The following is a 24,803-nucleotide window of genomic DNA, read 5'->3' as shown; positions in this document are numbered from 1 at the left end:
CATGTATATATAACTTTCCATACATTCACTGTAGTTTTCTGAATCAAACTGTGGTAGTTTATTTTGAATTAAATAACATTCAGAGTAAACAATATTGTTGAAAAATTTAAATTTTTTGAGTCATTTTCTTTCCTTAAAGGTTACCTCTTGAAACTTCCACGCAGATACACAATGTACTGTGACCATTCTTCAGCCTGACCCATCCTCTTTTAGCTTCCTTCTACTCCTGCTGACCTCTTCCCTCTTCTAATTAACCCCCTCATACTGTCCTGTTTTTCTTGTGTGCTACAAGTTTAACCTGGGGTTCAGGGATGGGCATTAACATCATCCTGACCCTCCAGCACCCCAGCATTCAATGCTATTCAAGCTAAGCAAAGATAGTTCATTTCTGAATGGTCCCTAGGTAAATAGATCCTCAAGCAAACAAAATTTATAATGTGAGTGTTTCAGTTATTTGAAGATAGAAGATATGACTTGGGAGGCAGGCAAGAAGTCTGTACCTGCAGTTCTAAGAGGACGGGCATGTGGGGATGTAAATGCAAAACACCTTGGGAGCACAGAGGTTAGAGAGCTGGGTCATCCAAAGGGACTTAAAGTAAAAGCAGTTTTTGAAATGAATCCCAGGGAATTGATTTCAAATATGTATATGAGAAGATTAAAAATAAAAGGAAAATGTGTCATACTATCCTGTCTGGGGAAGAAGCATGTGGGTGAGTGAGAAACAGTTCTGGGCAAGAGGTGAGAGTTCACGTAGTGGCCTCAGCTGTAACTGGGACCACATTCTCTTCCAGCTAGAAAGCCATTGAATGACTTAGGTGAAGAAACACATTTTGGTTGAGATTTGCATCTACTGAAGGCCATACTGTGTCTAACTTTCCTGGCAGTTTTATTCTAATACAATTGAGAATCTTGTTTAGTATTTTCATGTTTTTTAAAATTTAAATTAATAAAGCTATAAGAAAAATAATCCAATATCAGTCCCTAATACATTTACAACTGTCTCTACATAATATTGGATAGAATCTACATGTGACCAAGACTAAATTTTTGCTTACTGCCAGCTGATACTGTCACACATTATTCATATAAGAGTGGATGTGTCATGTACACACATACTTTCAGCACTTAGGAGGCTGAGGCAGGAGAATGAGTTTTAGGTCAGCCTGGACTACATAGACAGAACCCCAAACTTCAAAAATAAATAAATACATACATAAATTAATTAATTAATTAATTAAAAATGTAAATAAATAAAAATAAAGAATAAATGAATAAAAAAATGAAAATAAGAAAGGGGAACAGTCAATCAAGAAGAGAAGGGGTTCTCTTGGTATTATAGTGACAAAGCAAAACAGATGCCCGGTGCCAGGAGTGGGCATGTTCACAGTACCCATGGTGCCTTCATAGTTCTCAGACTCCATAGTCAAGAAACTGTTCACTTTCTTCACTGCACCCATCTGGACTTCCAGGTCGGCCAAGTTCCTTACAACCCAATTCAGGTAATTGGTTATCTGACAAGGTGAGAAAAACAGTCAAACTTAAAGTAAGTAATCAATTCTCATGTTCACTGCACATGTGGGGACAGAATGACCTGGACAGTGTCCATCATATGATCCATAAGTCCTGCAGGTTTGCAGGCACCAGAGAGAGCATCATGAGACAACTGTAGAGAAGGTGTGTGTTCTTCAACGCATGTCACCCATGTCTCTCCTTCATGAATTGTTCTCTGATTCCCCTACACAGCAGAGAACTCAGTTCATTCATATGTATGCTAATCTTATTTATATCCATGCTCATTTTAGTGCCTCGGTAGGGATGTAAACAAAACAGGGATCTCAAACAACACAGGAATAGGATGCCTGAGGGAAGTTGAGAAGTTTTTGGAAACTAGCTACCAATATCAGAAAAAACTCTAATAGGCTGGGAAACTCTTCAGTCTACAAAGAGATTGCCATACAAGCTCAAAGATCAGAGTATGGATACCCAGCACCCGTGTAAAGAGCTGGGTATGTAAACCTGTGGCCCAAGCACTAGAGATACAGAGGCAGGAAAATTCCCTGTCTTTTTGCTGGGGCCAGTTGGCTTGCTGGTCTACCCAATTCCGTTATAGAGCCTTTCTCAAGTAGTGATAGAGAAGGACACTCATCATCAACCTTTGATCTCCATAGGCAAATGTACACACACATATATGTATACCCACTCACACACATGAACATATACACACCCCAAAAGAAAATACACAGATGAAGAGATGGCTCAGCTGCTAAGCATGTATGATGCTGAGGATTGGGGTCTGATCAATAGCACTCATACTGGGTGACTCTCAACTGCCTGTAGCTCCAGCTTTAGGGGATCTGACATCCTTTTCTGGCCTCTGTGAGCACCTGCACCCATGTGTGTACACATGCATAGGCACACACACACACACACATACAAATACACATAATTAATTTTAAAATAAAAAGGGGAGAAATTAATCTAAGCTGTCCTAAAACATTAAGCTTTAGCCTAAGATCTACTATCATGTGTAAACGTCATCTTGTTTTAAATGTCAGATTTCACCAGTGTCCATGAAAGAAGGTTAATCATTTCATGGGAAGTCCCTCTGGCATTGCATGGAAAGAAAGGTATTTTCATCGATACCCACCGTGAGGGCATACAGAAGGCCCAAGCCCACTAGTCCAGAGTTGGAAGAGCCACTAATAGATGCAATGGAGGCCGTCAGAACAATGCAAGCTCCCAGGTAGTCCTGAAAAGAGGAGAAGCAAGTTAAAAGACCTGAAGATTCTCAAGTCATTAAACCGAAGATGCCAAGCTACTCAGAGAGAGTGAACGGTCAGTGGGATGCACTCCATCGCATGAGTGTCTGGTCAAGCTCCACACAAGTGACTCATCAGAGGTGGAGTGAGAAGACCAGTAACGAGGCCGGAATGAATGGCAATGTGCTCTCCCAGGGGAGATATGGCTTACCTGAAGAGAAGCTGTGGTTGCTGACACAACTAGGATTAGATTTAGTGCCCTCTTCTATATACATGGTTTTTTTTTTTTTTTTGACAGGCATGCAACTATTTCATAGCTTAGACTTCACGTATGCCTGTGTCAAGTTGACTATTGACCTCCTCCATGCTGTAACAAAGCCTTGCAGAAATAAGCCTCTGGTGCTTGCTGAAATCTGCACTGGAACATTTTGTCACTTGTGTTCATGTCTGGGATGCGAGATTTGCAGATCACATAGTAGAGAAAACAGGCTGAATTTGCTTGTAAGTTGCAAGTATTATAGACGCGTCTTAAACCACCAGACTTTTCCATGACTCAACGATAAACTTGTACAAAACTTAAAAGAAAAATATTCAAAGGCCAGCCTTGGAGTGAACTAAAAGACATCTCATCTCTTTGTACCCTTCTAATCCCATTCCCCAACTGTGTGAGTGTGGTTCCTGCTTTATCATGACCATGTGTCACTTGTCCTAGAAACAGACTTTCAGACGTGATCATCTCAAGTCACAGACAATTGGTGAACTCCTGCAGCTAGAGAGAGCTACAGTCTCTGAAAACATCTCACTGTTGGAAGACAAGATAATAATAATAAAATAATAATAATAATGATAATAATAATATCGATTGTGCTAAAAACAAAGAAGGAAGTGTCTCCAGTGGCCCCCTGTGTGCACTGGTGCCTGTATCAAACATTAACAAACACCCTGCTGCTACAGAGCTCACCATGAGTCCAGCCTAGACATATGAGATTTTTTCAAATACTGGCTCTGCCAGTTAGTAGCTAGTGAGCTCAGATAACTAATTTAGATGCCTTTGAATATATACTTCTTTGTGAAAAGTAGAAATTATGCCTAATTCACAGAAACATTAAAAGTGACAATGTCATAATTATAGTTCCCTGTTCCGGGAATTGAGATTGGGAATTGATATTACTTGTGAATAATTTTTCAGATGCTTGAAGTAAGCTTTAAAAACCAGTGTGCATCATAGAATATTAGAGGTCAGAACAGGCACTAAGATAAAATTCCCCATCAAATTGCCTAACAGTTATGAAGCAAACATCATTGAGTAGTAAACTGTTCTTTGGTTACTGCTTCTGATAGAGCCATTGCTAAGAGCACATTGCGGTCAGGCAGGACTCTCTTTCCTCTCCCCATCCTTTGCTCGAAGTGATGACTGCACAGGTGCATAGCACTTCTAGTTTAGGCTCTTCTATTTGTAAATGCCAAAAAGTTCTCCAGTATGTTGAAAACATTTACAGTTACAGGATTCCCAGCCCTACCCCAGAGCCTTCTATGTTAAACTTCAAAGTTTCAGCATAATGTGGTATGTTCACAAGTTACTTAAGGGGCTGGAGCTGAGAACACTTGCTACTCTTGTGAAGGACCCAAGTTCAATTCCCAGCACCCACATGGTGGCTCCTGAGGTCATAGGCCCCCTTCTTGTCTCTATACTTTGTTCACATGTATGTACATGCACATATACACACATATAAGTTTTAAAGTTTTAAAAATAAAATAGAAGGAGTCACAAAGAGTTTTAATAATGTTTCATAAAGTAAGGTGACCTTACAGTAAAGTTCCAGCAAGATGCACTTGATGGAATTTCATGGCACCAGGACTCAGTTCCTAGGAAACTTCTGTGGGTCATGCACACTAAGGGCTTGACTTGGGTGATTTAATTCCTGGTCTCTGCCTCCTGACAGTTGATGCCTTTGAAAAGAAAAGCCTCACTCATAATTTTTAAATATACTCCCTTGAAAGTATACGTCAGCCCATATCCTTTCCTATATGGGATTATACTAATCAATGCCTTCCAGCTCTATGGATAATAGCTGCAAGTGTTCTATCACCATCCTCTGACTTCTGTATGCTGCCTGCTCTGACAGCACCCGAGACTGTCCCTCCTCCACATCAGCAGTCTCTGGGACCTGACTCCTTCTCATCAGTTAGCAGTCAACTCAGATGCCACCTTCTGAGAGAGGCCTTCTCTCTTCGCTGCTGGCCCCAGCCCTACAGTTGCTCTCTGTCATAAGATCCTGCTTAGTTTTTTCAAAGTTATTTGTTTCCTCAATTGCTCATGGTGCCTCTATTCTCAGTGGAAGCTGAGTTCTGGAAGTCGCGGTCTCTGTGACTGTCTGACTCGTCACAGGCAAGGAGACTGATGCCAAATGCATCCGGAAGGTCAGTTGCTCTTCATGGAATAAGGTACAAGGTGAGCTCACCCTTGATTAAAAAAAAAATCCATCCTCTCAATGAAATTATTTTCATCCATAAAGGAGATCAAAGTGGCGCCATTTTCACAGTCCGATGCAAATGTAATGTTAAGTAACATTACATTACTAGGGAGTCTCAGAAGGGCAAGCATGTTTTTTTCTCATTTGCAGTTCTTAAATTTAATATACTCACAGAAAATCATGCATGCATGTAAGTCTGTATCTTTATATTCAAAGAGAATATATACATATATATGAAAACTTAAAAAACAAATAAAGCAACATATTTTCTAAAGAATTAGAAACATTCTGGAGTATGTAAGTAGAATGTTACCTCAATCTGCACCAGAGATGCCTTTTTGTGCAAAATATTTATCAAGACGTCTCACAGAGACTTGCTAAGCTTCAGGTACTTCCTTTCAAACACACAAGTAGGCTAGAAAGGTGAGACTTAGCAAGTATACCGACGTTTACATTGTCTCCCTGCCTTTCATATCCGGTGCTGTTAACATGAACACACATGATGGATTAGGACTTTACCACCCTTCCACTTCTTCAAAATATTTGTGAATAGCAAATAGTTTAAAGGTAATAAATTAAGAAAACAGAGGCAAATGGTGTGAAAAATTTACACAGAAGACAGAAGCTGCTTAGGGATCAGGACTAGCATGTCTTCTGCTAAAACCCAGCACATCCTAACCAACCTATTTGATGACAGCAGACAGTTCTCACGGTAAGATTCCATTTAGGAAATAAACCCAAGTATGTGAATTAGCCATTCTCAAGGGAGAACTCAACCACACCAAATCATTTGTATAGTGCCAAACTACAGTTCTCTGTGTAAGATGTTTGGTGTGCATGTGTATATGTGCATGCAGATATGTGTGTGTGTGTGTGTGTGTGTGTGCACGCATGTGTACACACGGAAGCCTGAGGTCACCCTCAGGCACTCTTCCTCAGGTTCTGTCCACTTTGTGTTTTTAAGGCAGGGTACGGAACTTACCAAGTAGGCTTGGCTAGCCAGCCAGTGAGCCCCAGGGGTCTGCTTGTCTCCAGCTCCTCAGTGCTGGAATAACAAAGACATACCTCAATGTCTGGCTTCTTGTGTGTTCTGAGGGGCAGGGACTGAAATAAGTCCTTCCGTTTCTGAGGAAAGCTCCTCAGCTCCCTTGAACTGTAATCTCTACCGATCCTGTAAATCCAATGTTCCTGGAAGGGAAGCCCTTGATTCCTATTGGCCGTAGAGAAACTACTGGTCCAATTTCAGTGAGCCCATGATATCTATCTGTACTCGGGGTTATAATGAAAACTGTAATTCTCTGCAATCGGCAGCAACTGAAAACTATAGGCTCTGCTTCCCTCCACTAAGCCTTAGAAACGTGTCTCCTCTCTAGCACTTAGGAACAGGAAAAAATGTATCAGGGACTCAGGTTACGTTGTGATTGCAGGCCTGTCTTCTGTGGAGCTGGAAAGCTCTTGGCTGTCTCACCAAACAGACCGAAGACAGGCTAAGCAACTGTTTTCACTACCGAATGGTGTGCCTACTGACTTCTCGGGTTGTTTGTTTATGTTGGCTTCTTGATGGAAGTTTTCCTTCAGGCTCCTTCCACACAGGACGACAGAGCCTTGGAACTTGAGCCTGTGTGTAGATAGACTTACACAATTTTTGCAAATGGATACACCGATTGCCAGAGAACTGGAATTGTTTAACATGGAGGGATGAAGAGAGGGCGTAAGTAAGCTGTGTTCAAAGGCCAGGCCCTGGGGACAGACACGGAACCCTGGCCACTTCACTCTGCACTGATAGGAAAACAGTTCCTTCCCCTGCCAAAGCAAGCAGGGTGGCCCCCGCTCTTGCTATTAGTCTGCTAGTCAAGTCCCTTTATTCCTTCGTTCACCCCTTGGACGTGTTAAAGCCTTTGTTATGCTTTCCGAGTCCTAAGAGAATGGGAAATGAATGCGGTGGGCAAGATGAAATCAATCTCCCACACAGAAACCATAGAACCATGGGAAGATAATAACTTAGACGGTCTTAACTCTTTCAAGCTCTCCTCTTTGTTTCATGTGTAGATGTGGTGTGTGTGGTGCATGTGTGTGTTTGCATTGGCATATGTGTGCCTATGTGTTTGTGTGTGTGGTGGCATGTGCCTTTACTGTGGCAGAGTCCTCCAGAGCTGGCTAACTTATCTAGTCTAGTTAGCTTGCCTGGGGATCCCTTCCCCCAGTGCTAGGATGGCAGGTGGTCCCCCACACCTGGGGGTCTAGGATCCAATCTCATCTCCTCCGATTTATATGGTGGCACTTATCTATTGACGTGTCTCCTCAGCCTCGGGATTTTCCGAACCCTTATTCAAGATGAGCAGGGAAAGAAGCAAGCATCAGGAGTTTACTCGACACAGTTTTAAAGCTGGATGGAGCCCAGGGCTCTTTTACCCGATTCAACAACCTCCATCTGCTCCGATTTCTCGCCCTTCCTTCTCATGGGGATTTTCTGCCCGCAGCAAGGGGGTGGAGTGGGGGGGGGCTTTGAAATCAAGAAGTGTTTAAGAAGAGGAAATGGAAGTCACAGGGCCACAGGAAGCTCTGAAGTCAAGCTTTCTCCTCACTGCACTAAGGCTTCCAGCCTTCTTAGAAGCTTCCAGAAAAGCTGCCTAAGTAACGTCCAATGCCATGACTTGCCTCCCGCTCCCTGCTAGTTGTATGTCTGCTCTGAAAAATGTGGTGAACGGATATTCCTATTGATTTCCTGGATGCTGCAGTTAATGATAGGGTCACAAAGGACTATGTGAACAGCACAGATAAGATCAATGTAGACTTTTTTTTTTTTTTGAGCCAAATAAAACTTTTCCTTACTTTTTTTTCTACCCTCAGAGGATTTACAAAAGAAAGCATGTCTAAGTTGTGAGGCTAAGAACAACTTAAACTCTCATCTCCAAGGTCCTGATTTCAGTGTTCATTTTCTGTGACGAAACCCCTCTTATGTGAGGCTGATGTTGTGGATACAATGATGAAGTCCCAATGACTTATGGTACAATCCACCTGTGACATACACTCCCAAACTGCAATATTTAGTATTGAATAAACTTATTTGTTTTAAGTGTAAGGGTGCTTTACCTGGGAGTGTGTCTGTGTACCACACTCATGCCTGGTACCCGAGGAGGCCAGAAGAGAGCATTGGACTCCCTAGAACTGGAGTTGCAGGTACTTGTGAGTAGATATGTAGGTGCTGGGAATTGAACCCATGTCCACTAGAAGAGCAGCCAGTGATCTCAACAGCTGAGCCATTTCACTGGCCTCTGCATTAGTTTTTGAGGGGTAATTCTACTCATGAAAGTGGTCTGGTGAATCTCTGAAGCCTTGTGATATACAGAATGCAAAGAGAAGGTAAAATAACAAATGTTTCATGTAACGTCTTCCAATGTGTCAGGGAGTTATAGAATGAAGGACAGAGTCTGCCCTTCCTATTTAAAATGCATTCTTCTCTTTAGTCTTCAAGGAAACTGAATTCTTTCATACTCAGGTAGATTTGGTTGCTTTTTCTTGTGGGGGTTAAAATACTGGGTCAGACATAGTTGCTCTGAGCTTGGCTGCTGTTTCTCTCTGGTGTGCCCTGCCCTTCCCTTTCCTGGCAGTCTCAGGCACTGATATCTTGATTTGGCTCTAAGAACTGGACATATGGTTTGCATGAAGATTCTTGCCTTACACTTGTCTGTGAACCTGTCATTGGGAAGTGCTAAGGGCAGCAGCCGTAGATATCTCCTATCCAAGGCAAACAGACTTATCCCTGAAGGTCCCACCTGGTCCACCTGGTCTCCAAGCTAAGAAAGACCAGACTCAAGGGCAATTACTGTCATTGTCTCATTACAGTTCTGAAAATCCACTCACAGAGATATTCTGTTAGTTCTATTATTCCAATATGATATTTTCCCTCAGAGAAAAATGGGGATCTTTAAAAGAAGAAAGAAAATAGAATCTTAAAAGAAAGAATAGTGGTCTGGATGGAGTCTCATAACAATGCTTGGGTTTTGTTATGGATTTTATGCAACAATGTACCTAACTTTCAGGAATCTGTAATTCCTAAGTAACTCTGTCCTAATTTTTTTCAATCTTCACACCCTCCTGAGAGATGGTTTATTTGTTGTTTTTAACAACTAATGCTTCTTTTAAAATTTTTGTGTGACATAATTGTGTTCTATTGGTTAATGAGCTCTCTATTGTCACTGACACGGTGGTAAATGATCTTTACCACTGGTGCTGTAAGAGTCTTCATCACCTTTGTCAACCAGTGAGAAATCACAGTAACTAATGACATAGGTGGTCTAAGACTGTCAATCTGTATCAATCCATAAAGGCCACACTTGAGCTTGGGAGCCATTTTGAGCCCATTAAATTTCCCTTATCCTCTACCTTCTGTGGTTGATGGGCCTTAAAAGAAACTCTGCGTCTGATTGGGGATACAAATCATTTATAACAAGGACTTAGCTTAATTTTCAACTTGACAAAATCTAGAGTCACCTGGTTAGAGAGTTCCAGTGAGGGGTTGTCTATACTGGGTAGTACTTGGGCATGTCTGTGGAAAACTGTCTCCGTTAATTGATGTGGAACGTCATATGCCACTGTGGGCAGCACCAACCCCTAGGCAGGTGTCCTGAAACGTGTAAGAGTAGAGGAAGCAAGCTGTACACAAGCAAGTGCATGAGCTCATGTTGCATATATGTCTCTCTGCCCTTGACAGTGGATATGATATGACTAACTCTTTAAAGTTCCTGCCTCGACTTCGCACAATGAGGGAGGGTAGGCTGGAATTGTAAGCTGACGTAAGCCCCTTTCTTCCCTCACTTGTGTTTTGATAGGATATTTTATCACAGCAACAAATCAAGCTAGAATAGCTTATTAGGGCAATTATGTTGTTTTCGTTGTTATTTTAGGGACACGTCCATGAGGTACGTGTTTTTATTCTTATTTTATAAATGAAGAGGGATCTGGCACAGCAAGAAATCAATTTGGTACATGACGTCTATACTGCACCAAAGTCTGTGCTTATTACTGTGTGTCACAAAGGACAGAAGACAGCAAATAGGTGATTAGTTGCTGACTTTTTGTTTTAGCACAACCCTCCATTGGCTTAAAACAAAGAAATTCACCATCCCTTAAAGGCTTGTCTGGGTCAGTGAAGGACGTCAGTGTATGTGGTCACTTTTCCAATCGCCTTTTGAAAAATGACATTATATAAATATTTACTATTCCATGAACTTAGGTAGTTCAGAGAATATAAGGAACACAAAGTGAGTTTTGCTTTGGGGCTATTTTTCTTGTGATTAGCTACAACATTAAAATAAATTTCATCTGGGACCAAAGCCAATCTATTTAAAGTCCAGTCAATGGAGGCCTGGTACTGACCCTCCGTAGAAGGCTAGTTCCACCAAACGTCTGCCTCTCCACGCCAAGCCTCTTGTCTGCTCGGTTTCCATTACGAAATCACACAAGGAACACAATGAACATACCGTCCTGACCTCCAGCCATCTGTTGGCTGCTGAGAGAAATAAGTAGGCAATGTTGTTCGTGTCTGTCAGCTCGAGCATGCGCTGCTTGAATCTGGTTTCATGCCTGCAGAAAACAAAGACACCGCGATGTTAGTCTCCTAACAGGAGGATTGGGAAAAGCCAGTCACAGTTAACTACTGAATGGTTTGTAACAGTGACACATGGATAGGATTCATGACAGGCAAGTGGACTCCAGAGTCACTCTGCTGAGTTCTGGATAGAGACCAAGAGGGAAAGTGTTTGCTCTGTTTTCACACTACAACTAGAAAGAGAAGCCATTGCTATGACAAATCTTTATTAAAGGTCACTTTGTAATACCACAATATTGGAGGATCCATGCAGAGGAGACTTGGCCTATGCCATCTAAACAGAAATCACATTGTGTTCTACCTGTGTGTGAGGCATTTTTTTTTCCCAAACAATGTTGAGCTGGTATGGATGAGGACCAATGAAGACAGAAAATCATATATTTATAACAGGTAAATAAATTCCTTCAATATTCCTTTTGTTTGTTTGTTTTTCTTAAAAAAAAAAACGAAGAAAGAAAGTAGGGTGCCAACGAGCAGGAGATTGAGAGATCTCGCAGATGTCTGGCATGGCACAGGATCTGCTTACCACGAAGTGAAGATTTACTTTGGGTGATGGGTGAACTGAATAGAGACGGAGAGTGAGGAGAGGAAAGAACAGACCAGGCTTCCCAGAGCATAGGGAAGATTGTTTGGGAGTAGCTTTTGGGGTGAAGCTGAGTTTCTTGGGTGAACAAGGCACTGAGTGACATCAGAGAACATCCTCCATCTTCCAGGGTTGGGCAGGTTTCTCATTCTAATGGTCATGGTGATGGAGAGACTGGTGCATGGAAAGATTAAACTCATCCTTGGTGCTCAATATGATCAAATACAATTCTGTGTGGCTTGTTTTACTAGCAGAACTAGGATAACCTTCATGCAAGCATATAGCCTGTATGAGCATGTCTGACCCTATACCTCAAACCCCTTGCACTATCGTGTACAATGAATATATGACATAGAAATTCTTTTTCAAAAAATTAGAAGACTCTTATGTACTTGAACATCATAGGTATGATTTCACACATGCACGCTGGGAAAAAAAATCTTTTCTATGTGACAAAAGTATCCTTACTTTGTTGTCACTTTCCTTAAATAATGACAAATCCAAACTGCAAAACAGCTGGCTTGAAAGTTAGTTACATTACCCAGCTGAGTTAACTTCTTTCCTCTCTGTAGCCATGGCTATTCTGACATAAACCATCTATAGATCATTTTGTAAGAAATTACTGACCCACTAATGAGCCCTATTTGCTGAAGGAGTCCCCCCTCCTGTAAAATCTTCCAGTAAAGTTGCAAAACTTTTAAATAACTCATCACTTGTATCAGAGAACGAAGAAGTCCTGGGTGGGGTTCCTTTGGCCCACCATCAGAGTCCATACAGGCCAATATAAAGCAGATACTTGATATCTCTCCAATCCATCTGATCATCGCAGTATGCCAAGCCAGAGAGATAATTTGGTGAGACAGAAGTGTCTGATCTACAACAATCAGAGAGTTTAGCAGTGAGAGCCAAACCATTACTTCGATTTGAGTTATGCAGCCTTGAACTAAATGCCACGTCCAGGGGGACCTGTGTCAAAGAATGGCAGCATCATGGCTTGGGACTGAACAGTCTAAGGAACATGTCTGCCTTCTATATGACCTTAGGAAGGGTGACTGTGGTCAGGATCTGTAGCAGCCATCGTGAGAACAAACTGTGATGGTCTCTGTAAGCCTCACATTTCCATGTTTGCCAGGCATGGACCAGGTAGATTTGCTTGCTAGAGGAATGCCAGCTATATTTGTATCTGAGCATCCTTTTTCCACAGCAAGGAAGATACTGTCCTAGCTTTCTGGAGATATACAATGAACAAGATGTGTCTTTCTCAAGGTGGGAGAAACTGGGCTATCTAGTGAGTCTGAGGTAGCCCAGGACATTTTTTTCATGAGTCTAAGAGCGTGAGGGGGAAATGTACATTGGAGGGTCTGAATAGAGAACCAGGTAGACGGGGTGGGGACAGGGGAATGGCTAACCCTGGCTTCCTGGAGTACAGGAAAGATGGTCTGGGAGTAGGTTTTTTTGGGGGGAGGGAGGATTCATGTTCCTGGGGTGAACAGGCACTATAGGTGCCCCAAGAGGAAACAGGAGTGAGAAGATCCAGGGCTGTTCTGGTCAGGTTTTCTCACTACCTTGAACAAATGCATCCATTTGTGCATCCAGCTTGTGATCCTGACAGTGTGCTCTGTCTGTGACACCCTCTGCTGTGTTTGTGGAGCTCCGTTTCCATCACTCCACGTTTGTAGGGAACTGGCAACAGCCTGGAGCAGAGGGAGGAGGGCTGAAAGTGCAGGGAGCATTCCTCTGTTTCTGTTTGGCAAGAAACCTTCTGTTTTCCTAATGGAAACTTTGACACACTCAGCCTGTATCTTTTCATCCACATCCAGTTCATCTTCTGAACATTCTTAGACCTTTATTCTGTCAGACACACACACACACACACACACACACACACACGCAAATGAAGCATCCGGAAAGGTCACTGACAACGTAGTCTAATTTAGCTGTGATACTTTCCTTGTAAACTACTACGGGTTTCCTGGAGTGTGCCCCGAGCCTTGAGTGTAAAAGGAACATAAGGTACCGTCCGAGGAGGGCTTTCTGAGGGACCTGGCCCAGGGGACACCGGATGGACATAAGAAAGGAACAGATATGGGAAATCATATCCTCAACTCTTTTCAAGTATTTTTCTATGATTTATCTTAATTTTAATTATGTGTATGTATATGTTTAGGTGCACATGAGTACAGTTGCTTGTGGATAACAGAAGAAAGTTTTAGATAAGCTGTTGTGAGCCAGCAGACAGGGGTGCTAGAAGCCTAATTCTGATCCTCTGTGAGAGGAGTGGTATATCTTAGCCACTGAACAGCTCTCCAGTCCGAAGAACATGCTCTGTTCCTGATTATGAATACCAACCCCAATGATTCTTCTTATCCACAGAAGTTAGCCTGTCAGTATCTTTTAAAAATACTTATTATCACTGATAAATGCTATAAAATGCTATTGTTTATAATATTTAATAAACAAGATAATTTTAGATGGAAATTAGCAAATCCTTGTTTTGCACAACTATTATTCAAGCACAAAAGGCTAAGGTGTAATATTTTGTGTTATTCTTACAGTTTCTAGAGCTTTTCTTTTTTAAAAAATGATTTATCTATTTTTATTTTATGTTTGTCGGTGTTTTGCCTGTATGTATATGTGTGTGAGGGTGTCAGATATTGGAGTTACAGACAGTTAGTTGTGAGCTGCCATGTAGGTGCCGGGAATTGAACCTGGGTCCTCTGGAAGAGTTGTCAGTCCTCTTAACCACTGAGCCATCTCCCCAGTTTGAGCTTTTCTTAATGTACAATTAACTCAATTTTACCCATGTGTCTAGTGCAGGAGGAAAATTAAGAAGTTGGACCTTGCCCTGATCTATTTTCTCCTTTTTTTTCTAATCTTTTCTCAAATTCTTCAAGATATTCTCTCTGATTCCCACCCTTGGCAGTTTCAGATGACCCACACTGTTCCACAGGGAGAATGTGACGGTTCTGGTGTGTTGAGTCCTCCTGTCCATCACCAGCTTCCTGAACCACCCCCTCTCCCCCACACACATACCCTCCATGCTTTCTCAGAGGCACACTGTACAAAATCTCCTTCAAGAAAAGCTGCCTCTCTAACCATCCACATCCCTGTCAACATGCTACTAAAACCTGCTCCATCCACTGCCCCACCCTGCCTACGCCTCACATCATCCCATCTGCTATTAAACATATCTATCTCATTACTTTTTTTTTTAATGATGCCCCAAAACATCCCCAGGGTTGAAACACTTCCTATGCCAGCACTTCTAATTAATTCATCAGCCTCTGATTTCTGCTTTCATTCCTCCTTAGCCAATTCTGTCATTGTTAAGGTCATAAATAACATTGTGGTTTCTACATTCACAGGACACTTTGAACTTCTTTTTTTTTTTCTATTTTTATCACTATTGTCCACTCAATATTTTTAACATGTTCATCTGTGTAACTTCTGTGACAACTCCATCCTTGTCCACGTTGTATAATGCCTTTCTGATACATGTCTTTACTCTTGCGAAATTCTCAGGAGACTAAACACAAAGTCTCCCCACTACCCTAAGTTTTGCCTCCTTACATGGTTTAGTTTCTCAACTGGCATGAATTCCTCTCCCTTGGTTAGAAGACAAGGTCTTCCTTGAGGAATGGGCTTGATGTTATTTCTTCACTGGAGCCTTGGGGAGAGGAGGACCAGTCTGAATTAAGGCCCTTCACAATGATGCTTCTTGTAAGGCTGTGGCTCAAACCCAGTTTCCTGGCATTTTCTTACCTTTAGCCTCAGTCATCCTGACTTATCCTTCATGACTCAATTGTTCTAATTAACACAACTGGGATTGTGTCAGTTTCCTGTTGAGATCCTTCAGAGACTCCACAACACAGAAAGAATGAAATCCTAGTTCCACAGAGTGGAACTCACTCCTTCCCTGTGAGCACCAGCTTCCATGGGCTCAAGCTTCACCGTGATGTCCTCCATCTTGGACTCATTTAGTAATGGATTTGATTTCTACATAAAATAGAAATCTTCATGCTTTTCCCTCTGAACCCTCTGTCCCCTTTACCTTCCAACCCAACTAGTCTTTATTCAAAGGTCCATTGTCCAACAAGTATCTCCATCTATTTTTGAAATAAGGGGCCACCCAACCCTGTGACTCAGCTGTCCGTGTTGTACACCTCCATAGGTCTCACTATACTGTCATCTTTATCCTTCAAACCCTTTCTCCTATGTGGTAACCCCCATAGGACAGAGCCTATACTAGCTCATCAAGCATCATAAGTATTTCCTAAGTCAAGGTAAACTAACAGTAAGAACATAACCCTGCTCTCTCAGAGCTTGTATTCTAGTTGGAAGAGAATAAGTAATTAGTATGCAAATATTTTAAATAAAACAGATAAAAAACACACTCATATAAGTGTTCATAATGGAAATAAAATAAGATCATGCACTAGCTAAAGACTCTGACTTGTAATTGGGATGGAAATAGACGGTCATGAGTATTCAATCTTCATCTACAAGATGAGTGCTTGGTTGTGTTATTATGTACTATTCTAATAAATGTTTCTTATATAAACTAATTGGAAAAGACTAGCTTGGTGGCAACAGTAATCTTCAATATGCTATATTTATTAATGATCCCTGCTGAGTAATATTAGACTCTAAATTTATGCCAATAACTATGTGTTCAATACCAGTAATTAATGTTGAAATTCTCAGTAAGAGGCTTTAAACTCCCTGTGGAGAAAACAAGCTAAGATGTGAGGTATAAGTTGGATAAATGAAACTCACATAGATTTAGGTAGAAATCCCTTCATACATAATGTTTTCAAAAGTTGCTTCTTAATAATCTATTCTGTTAACCATTCCCAAATTCTTATAATAAACTTCTTAGGTTGGACAAATCTCTGATTGATTGAAATCAATTCACATTTGTAATATGGTTGAAAAAAAGACACAATGCTTTAACATATCAGTTTTCCAGATGGAAGAAAATGGTCAGTAATGCCACTTTTATGATCTAACTTGAACAGGAAATAGAACTTGGTCCATGGAAGCTTAGTTATTGCTGCATACAAACATAGAGAAACATGGATTTTTGCTTTCTTCCTTTTTCTTTCTTTTGTTGTATTTTTGAGATAGGCTATCATAGACTCCAGGGTGGCCTTGAACTTTCTCTGTTGCCTAGGCTGTCCTTGAACTCTTGGGCCTCTGGTCAACACCTCCACCACTGCAATCACCAAGTGCTAGGATTGAAGGTGTGCACCACCATGCCTGGCTAGACTCATTTCTAAAATAACTTTGTTGTAATGATATTCTTTTGGTTAGTATCTTTATTACTATCACAATCTATAGATTTGTTTCAAGTATAGTATTGGGATCTTCAACAAATTCCTTTCTACTGTCAATTCACTCTGCGCTCTTAACTTTTCAGATGTGTAACCCTAATGAACGATGGTCATTCTTATTCTTGCTTTGTAGATCACGATGAGCAACATAGTATGCTAGAGGTGTCAGTTGGCAATTCTCTGTTGCTAGACACTTGTGGATGGATTTGCCCCTCACCAGCAATCTGAAGATGTGTTACTCACCTGAAGGCCCGGATAGTGGTGAGCCCTTCAGCTGTTTCTGAGAAGTGACAAAGCAGGGGGAGCTGGGTGCTGTCATCAAGTTCCTGGAGATCTCTACAACAAAGAAAATGGTATGTGTCATCTGCCTCCAGGTTCTGAGACCATTGAACTTGCAAGTTCTCAAACTCCAATGTTGGCTCTTGTCATTCATTCATCTGAACTCCGCCTCTTATCTATTTCCCATAAGTCCTCACTCACACTTAAAAACTTTAACTTCTGGAGGAATCACCATCCCTGATTTCAGCTGTACTATAGATCAATAGTAATAAAAACCACATGGTATTGGCATAAAGACAGACAGATTGATCAATGGTCCCAAATCCAGAAGTAAACTCACACAGCTATGGACACTTGAGTTTTGACAAAGAAGACAAAACTATACAATGGGATATAGAAAGTATCTTCAACACATGCTGCTGGTCTTACTGGATGTCTGCATGTAGAAGAATGCAAATAGATCCATATATATTACCCTGCACAAAACTCAAGCCCAAGTGGGTCAAAGACCTCAACATAAAACTGCATACACTGAATCTGTTAGAAGATAAAGTGGAGAATAACCTTGAACGCATTGGCACAGGAGACAACAACATAAACAAAACACCAACAACTCAGGCACTAAGATCAACAATTAATAAATGAGATCTCAATGAACTGAAAAGCTTTTGTAAATCAGAGGACTCCATCAATAAGAAAAAATGGCAGCCTACAGAATGGGAAAGATCTTAGCCAACCCTACATCTGATAGAGGGCTGATATCCAAAACATCTTGAGTTCTTTATAGAACTCAAGAAGTTAGACATCAACAAACCAAATTTTAAAATGGGATACAGAACCAAACAGAGAATTCTCATTAGAGGAATCTCTAATAGCCAAGAAGTACTTAAAGAAAGGTTCAACATCCTTAGTCATCAGGGAAATGTAAATCAAAATGACTCAGATTCCATCTTACACCCTTCAGAATGGCTAAGGTCAAAAAACTCAAGTGGTAGCACATGCTGGTGAGGATGTAGAGAAACATTCATACTCCTTCATTGCTGGTGAGAGTGAAAATTTATACAACCACTTTGGAAATCAATTTGTCGGTTTCTCAGAAAATTAGGGAGAGTTCTACCTCAGGTCCCAGCTATACCACTTCGAGGAATATATCCAAAAGGTGATCCACCATATCACAAGGACACTTGCTCAACTATGTTCGTAGCAGCTTTATTGGTAATAGCCAGGAACTGGAAGCAACCTGGATGTCCTTCAACCAAAGAATGGATAAAGAAAATATGGTACATTTACACAATGAAATATTACTCAGCTATTAAAAACAATGACATCATGAAATTTGCAGGCAAATGGATGGAACAAGAAAATACCATCCTGAGTGAGGTAACCCAGACCCAGAAATATAAACATGGTATGCACTAACTTATAAGTGGACATTAGCAGTAGAGTACAGGATAAGCATCTTACAATCCACAGACCCAAAGAAGCTAAGTAAGAAGGAGGGGCCAAAAGAAAATGCTTGAATTTCACTGAGAAGGGAAAATACAATAGACACCAGTGGTGGGGGTAGGGTGAGAACTGTGTGGGAGGGGGGCAGGGAAGGGAACAGAAGGGGTCAAATGTGGGGAGGACTGAGGGAGAAAGAGCCAGGAGAGAGAGGTGGAATGGGCGTTGAGAGATCTCTGGGAAAAGCTAAAAACCCAGGGCAATGGAAACTCCCAGGTATCTATGAGGTGACCCTTGCTTAAATTCCTGACAATAGGGGATATGGAACTTGAGGTAGCTACCTCCTGCAACCAGGTGAAACTTCCACTGGAGGGATGGGGACATCAACCCAGCCAAAAAGCTTTTGACTCAAAATGTTTCCTGCCAATAAGATGAGCAGAAGTTGGAGGAATGACCAACCAATGACTGGCCTACCTTGAGACCCATGCCATGAGAGAGAGAGCCAACCTCTGATACTGTTAATGATATTCTGCTATACTTGCAGACAGGAGCCTAGCATAGCTATCATCTGAGAGGCTTCATCCAGCAGCTGATGGAAACAGATGCAGAGAACCACAGCCAAACATTAAGTAGAGCTCAAGGGATCTTAGAAAGAGGGGGAGAAAAAATCAAAGGAGCCAGAGAGGTCAAGGACAGCACAGGAAAACATACAGAGTTAACTAACCTGGGCCTATAGAGGCTCACAGAGACTGAACCATCAACCAGAGAGCATGCATGGGACAGACCTAGTCCCTCTACACATATGTAACAGATGTGCAGCTTGGTCTTCACGTGAGTCTCCTAACAACTGGAGCAGGACTGTCTCCGACTCTGCTGCCTGCCTTCGGATTCCTTTCCCCTAACTGGGATGCTCCGTCTTGCCTGAGTAGGAGAAGATTCACCTAGTCCCAACTGCATCTTAACAGGCCAAGGTGGGTTGATATCCATGGGAGTCCCCACTTCTCTGAGGAGAAAGGGAGGGGGAGGAGAGGTAAGTAGGAAGGAGTGGGAAGAAACAAGAGAGAAAGCTGTCGTGGAGATGTACCACAAATAAATAAATTAATTAATATAAAATTTTAATCAAAATGTTTCCCATTCAAGTGTGGTTTACTTGCTCATTCCGTCTCCCCACAGCAACGTATTTTTGCTGTGACAAAAGACTTGACGTTCTGCAGACACTTTAAATGAAGTGTGGACCTGTAACCCTCACACACCCGCCTTTCCCTTCATCTTCAGCGTGTGAACAGTTGAAGGTTTTGTTGAGCGCTTCAGTAAAAGCATTACCATGGTAAAATATAAATATGAATGCAATAATGAAATAACCTTGATTTAAAATGAGTGATTAGATGGAAAGTAATTGTTGGAAGGGCGTGGTCTTGTTGTTGTTATTGTTTGGGGAGGACTGTTGGCGTCTGAGAAGGTGTCTCATGTAACCCAAGCTGGCTTTTAACTCTCTATGTCACCAGTGATGACCCTCACCCCAATCCCCCTGCCTCCACCTCCTAAGTGTCGGTATGACAGCCACGAGCAACCGTATCTGACACAAAGCCTTCTAAGTGTCATACTGGACTGTAGAGGATTCTTAAAAGAATGATTACTGCCACTGAACAGAAAATAAGAGAGTATTAAATAACAGTAAAATAAGAGAGCCGAGCCTCATGGGCGAGGTGAAGAATAAAAAAATGGTTGAAAGGAGAAGAGGAATTAGGACAGCCTGGGGAGGGGATCTCTAAAGTTCTGAATTCACAAGATGCTCATCAACTCAATACAAGAGGGTGGGAGGCGATGGCAGAAAGATGGCTGCCAGAAACTGCTTCCTGAGCTGCAGTGATGCAGTAGTTGTACTGAAGGTCCCGCAGCTGTTTCCAGCACATCGAACTTCACAACACCACTGCGGTTTACCGCTGTTGAAGGACACACAGAGAGAAGACAGCAGAGGGGGAGATGCAGCCATGGGTTTGGCTCTAGCCACAGTGACTTGAATCCCTGCCTCCAAGGAACTTTGAAGGTTCCCCCAAGGAACTAACGACCAAGTCAAAACACACATATATACATCTCTGCACAACCTACTTAAAAACAGAAATACCTCAATCTGTTCGATGTAACCCTCTTCACAAAGCTGTGTGTTCATGAATTTTTCTTTTAAACTTAGTTTATTTCTTGATCGACTGATTGAGTAGTTGGTTGATTGATTGACTGATGGGATGCCACTGTGAATACCAGGATGACCTCAGATTTGTAGTGACTCTCCTGACTCAGCCTCCCAACTGTTATAAAGACAGACACTCACAGCCACATCCAGGACTTTTCTTTAAGTCATATAAGCTTGCCTTTCTAGATGATAAGTTCTACAATAACTGTTAGAAAGCATTTCTCTTTTCCTTCCCCTTTGTGCCCTGTGTGAGGTCATGGAGATTGGGAAGATAAGAGAGGTAGCCCTTCCATTGACCTTCCAGCATCAAGTGAACAGATAAACGCTGTTACACAGCACAGAGTTAATCTTGACCGGCTGTATAGTCCCACAAACAAGTCTTTCCAATCTGAGTTTCTGAGATGAACTTGGCTCCCTTCACAAAGGGCAGATGTGGGGCGGAGACACAGAGGAAGGTGGTGAGCACAGCGAAGGCATCCGAGGAGCTTCCTAGTTTTAAACCTTAAACGTAAACAGGTGGCTATTGACACAGCTGACAGTAACAACAGATGGCCGCTCACTGAAGTCAGGGTTGAAGTAAACGTCACAAAGGAGCCTCTCTGTTTACAGAACTGTCATGTGCGAGCCCAGAAGGTGGTGGAATAGCCTGATCTGCGTTCTTGTAGGAAGGAATCATACAGCTAAACACCCATTAGATCAGTGACTTAGACATTCAAAAGGTTGTGCTACTGCCTGCCAGGAGTCTCACTTCAATTCTTCTCATGATTTGAAAAAGCAAAACAAGAAACAAAACAGTCTGTTCAGCAGCAGGAGCAAGATCCTTATGCCTGTGTGATTTCTCGTCACTGGGTCATGCATGCTACTGACTCTCACGTGAGAACGGGTGGACCGGATGGCTGTTAAATCTCTTATCAACCCTAATGCCCTTAAAAATAATTGTTGTTGTGTTACAGTTGGCTCTTCTTTAAAAAAAATTCTATTTTATGCCCTCACTTCACTAACATTAAAAATAAAAATTCTTTATATAATAACATTTTTAAAAGACCATACTCTGTTACAGTCACTATTCTCGTGAACTGATGAGTCTGACTGTGTTTCAGGACCAGAGCTCACAGTTCACATTTGTATCGGGTAGAAATCTTTGCCTAACTCTTGACACCCAGTGTATCTTAGCAATGACAAAACAAGGTTCAAATGAGCTTGTGGTTGCAGTAAGATACAAAAGTTTGGTATAAGTGTTGAGAGGAAAGGGCTGGTTACAAGTCAGCTGGTGGTCACCAACCGAGTCAGAACCTCTTTGCCCTGCACCACAGAGTGTTGGCACAAACACCAGAGGAAATGGGAGTGTGAATCTTACTGCTGTCCCTCCTGGTTTGAAAGGAAGGAAGGAGGAAGGAAGGGAAGGAGGGAAGAAGGGAAGAAGAGAGGGAGGGAAGGAGGGAATGAAAGAGGGACGGAGCATAGATTCTGAGAAAGAAAAACCACTCAAATATAACCCACATCTCTGGTATGTGAAGGACTAACAGCTCTGGGGAGAAATACTCTGAAGTGATGTGAAGTTCTGTTTGCCCCAAGGATCTCGCTGGCATCTTTTCCCTTTCTTCTCCCTCCCTCTCCCTGTGTAACTTCATCATCTCTGCACCCCTGTCCTGTGAAATATGCTGTGTGCTACGTAAACACACCGGCCTTTCATTCTAGCCTAATCTGAGTGTTAAGATTACTTTTGATATGGCTTTATCTTAATAAGAGATGGGTTTCATTGAGAATAGGTTTGTATCATCCACCACACGGTAACACAGCTATTAACAACAGAGTGAGCATTTGTTGAGAACCGACAGAGTCCCCACAATAATAAAGCTCATCATATTCTTCAGGAGAGCACTGAATGTAAACTTTCAAGTTCACAAATGCTGACAATTATTAACCACTAATTATTTAAATTCTTGGGGAATGATAAGTCCTATATTAACAGAAAATCTAAAGTTAATGATGACCCTTTGTTTATTTGATTGTATTATCAGGTACATGGAAAATTCTGTGAGCTCAATGTCTCCAGTCTCTTAAAGTGATGGTAATGCCTCTCAGGCACTCAAGATTATCCTACTACATAGTCATGGATAATGTATCTCTGTCACTTTCTACTATTTCATACCATGTGTTTGAAGGATTTCATGATTTTAACCTTTTCCTGCTTTGGGATATATACTGCCTCTAAATTGCTCACTCTTCAGGGCAATGTTTGGGTTTGTGAGTTTCCTGCCAATGTTAGATTCAGCGGAAGAACCAAAGAACACAAGAGCTGGCACACCTATGGACTCACAACTCAATAGACAAATTGTTGACAAACCAAACGGCATGTTAGCATGTATCAATGGCATGTTCACAGGTGTCAAGATCGAGGAAGAAGCAGTCACTTGTAGAAAGGGTGATGGTAGAACTCACATGGAAACATGAGGAGTTAGCAAAGCCAGTTGCCTTCTCCTCTAAACCCTCCACCTTAAACACTAAAGCAGAAACAGTCAAATGTACAGAATAGTCTCACGTACTTAGAGGCAACCCGGAAGTACTTCTGGATGAAATAAAAGGCGACGCCCAGGGGCGCAAGGGCGACGAGAAACACGGGTGTAGCGTAGGAGATCATTCCGATAGCAGACAGGCAGAGCAGGGTGGAGCGGGTCAGCGACTCCAAGGTCGGAGGGATATGCTGTGGGGAGAGAGTACCAAGAACAATGCATTTAGCTTGTGTGCAGAATCCATGGCAGTGTAACAATAACATTCACATCTATATTAATGTTGAGTAACGGAAGCCACCGCCGAAGCAAGCCATAGGCCTGTTCACAGTAAACAAGTCCACGTGTCCACAGGTCAGTATCATCGACATGGTGTCCACCTGCTTGTCTCGGATACTTTAGACAGACAGTTGTACTAGAAGTTGGGTCATCCCTGCGTTTGTTTTGCTTTACTATTTCTACACCAATGTCTTCAAACCTTCCTTTCTAATGGATATGCGCTATAATTAAAACTCACCTATCCAATCACTGTAAAATGTGTAGACTATTTTGTGTCAGTAGTTGTTTGTGCCCTTTGAGGATCTTTGATTGGATTATTTGCCTCCTCCTTTTTGAATTTAGATGCTCTTTATATATTATGCTGTTTACCTGACTTCTTTTACAATTTAAATTTGCCGTTGGTGCTTCTGGCTCAATCAAAGTCTAAATTTTTGTATAGTTATTTCTGTTTGTCCTTTTCCAATTTTTCCTAAGGTCTGTCTTACTTCAAAAGACCTTTTGCAGTTCATGGATCCAAAACCACCCAGCCTTCTTTTATTTCACCATGTTCTCTGGCTTTTTATGGATATCTTTATTTGATGGGCAGTTGTTTCATATTTTATGGATAATTGTCTCACCATCTTTTATTTTAAAAATCAATGATTCTCACAGATTTAAGAGCAACTGGAGAGCAATTGAAGTAGATATCTAATGTCAACCTTTGTCTAACACACACACACATACACACACGTACACACACATACACACACATACACACACATGAGAGTGGGCATGGGCACTTACATGTACAAGTGAATACATTCACATAAGCATGTACATACAACACACATAAACACAGAGATTTTATCATGCAAAAATTTTTTCATTACTCTATGAGGTCAAATGGGCCACAATTTAAATTTTAGTAATTCTCTGTTAAGAGTCATCTGTCTATGTTTGAAATGCTGTTTAGTATACACTGAGGAATTTATAGTAGAACTTAGAAGCGACTCAAATATTCACCTGGTCGATGATGTTAGTATCAGCAGAAAACCGGTTGAGGATCAGTCCCAGTGGTGTGGTATCAAAGAACCTAAGCAGGGAACAGACCAAGAGTACAATGATGTGGAACACTTGGGCAAGAAACACCACTGAGGGGACATTTAGAGTCTTAAAGATGAGGTTTCCACATTCATCACATCAATGATGAAATATTTTCCTTTAAACTTTCACATTTTGTTTTAATTTTAAAGTGCATATTTTTATTACTACATGTATAAGGGCAGGAAATAACTCTCTCTCTCTCCCTCCCTCCCTCCCTCCCTCTCCCTCCCTCCCTCCCTCTCCCTCCCTCCCTCCCTC

General features: G+C 41.6%; 1 protein-coding gene across 1 annotated transcript in view; it reads right to left on the bottom strand.

Moving 5' to 3' along the window:
- Positions 1-24,803, bottom strand: part of Abcc9 (ATP binding cassette subfamily C member 9) — a 113,495-nt gene that overhangs the window by 14,905 nt on the left and 73,787 nt on the right. Inside the window, exons 28-33 of the mRNA XM_028757519.1 lie at positions 24,465-24,534; positions 23,220-23,377; positions 17,004-17,096; positions 10,717-10,819; positions 2,648-2,749; positions 1,391-1,511 (exon numbers count right to left, since the gene is read on the bottom strand). Of these exons, the coding sequence (XP_028613352.1) occupies positions 1,391-1,511; positions 2,648-2,749; positions 10,717-10,819; positions 17,004-17,096; positions 23,220-23,377; positions 24,465-24,534 (647 nt within the window). The remainder of the gene's footprint in view (positions 1-1,390; positions 1,512-2,647; positions 2,750-10,716; positions 10,820-17,003; positions 17,097-23,219; positions 23,378-24,464; positions 24,535-24,803) is intronic.

The sequence above is a fragment of the Grammomys surdaster genome, unplaced genomic scaffold (assembly GCF_004785775.1).
Source record: "Grammomys surdaster isolate TR1022 unplaced genomic scaffold, NIH_TR_1.0 126176, whole genome shotgun sequence".
Taxonomy (NCBI): domain Eukaryota; kingdom Metazoa; phylum Chordata; class Mammalia; order Rodentia; family Muridae; genus Grammomys; species Grammomys surdaster.
Note: the sequence above shows the minus strand (reverse complement) of the source record. Positions and strands in the feature narration are given on the sequence as shown.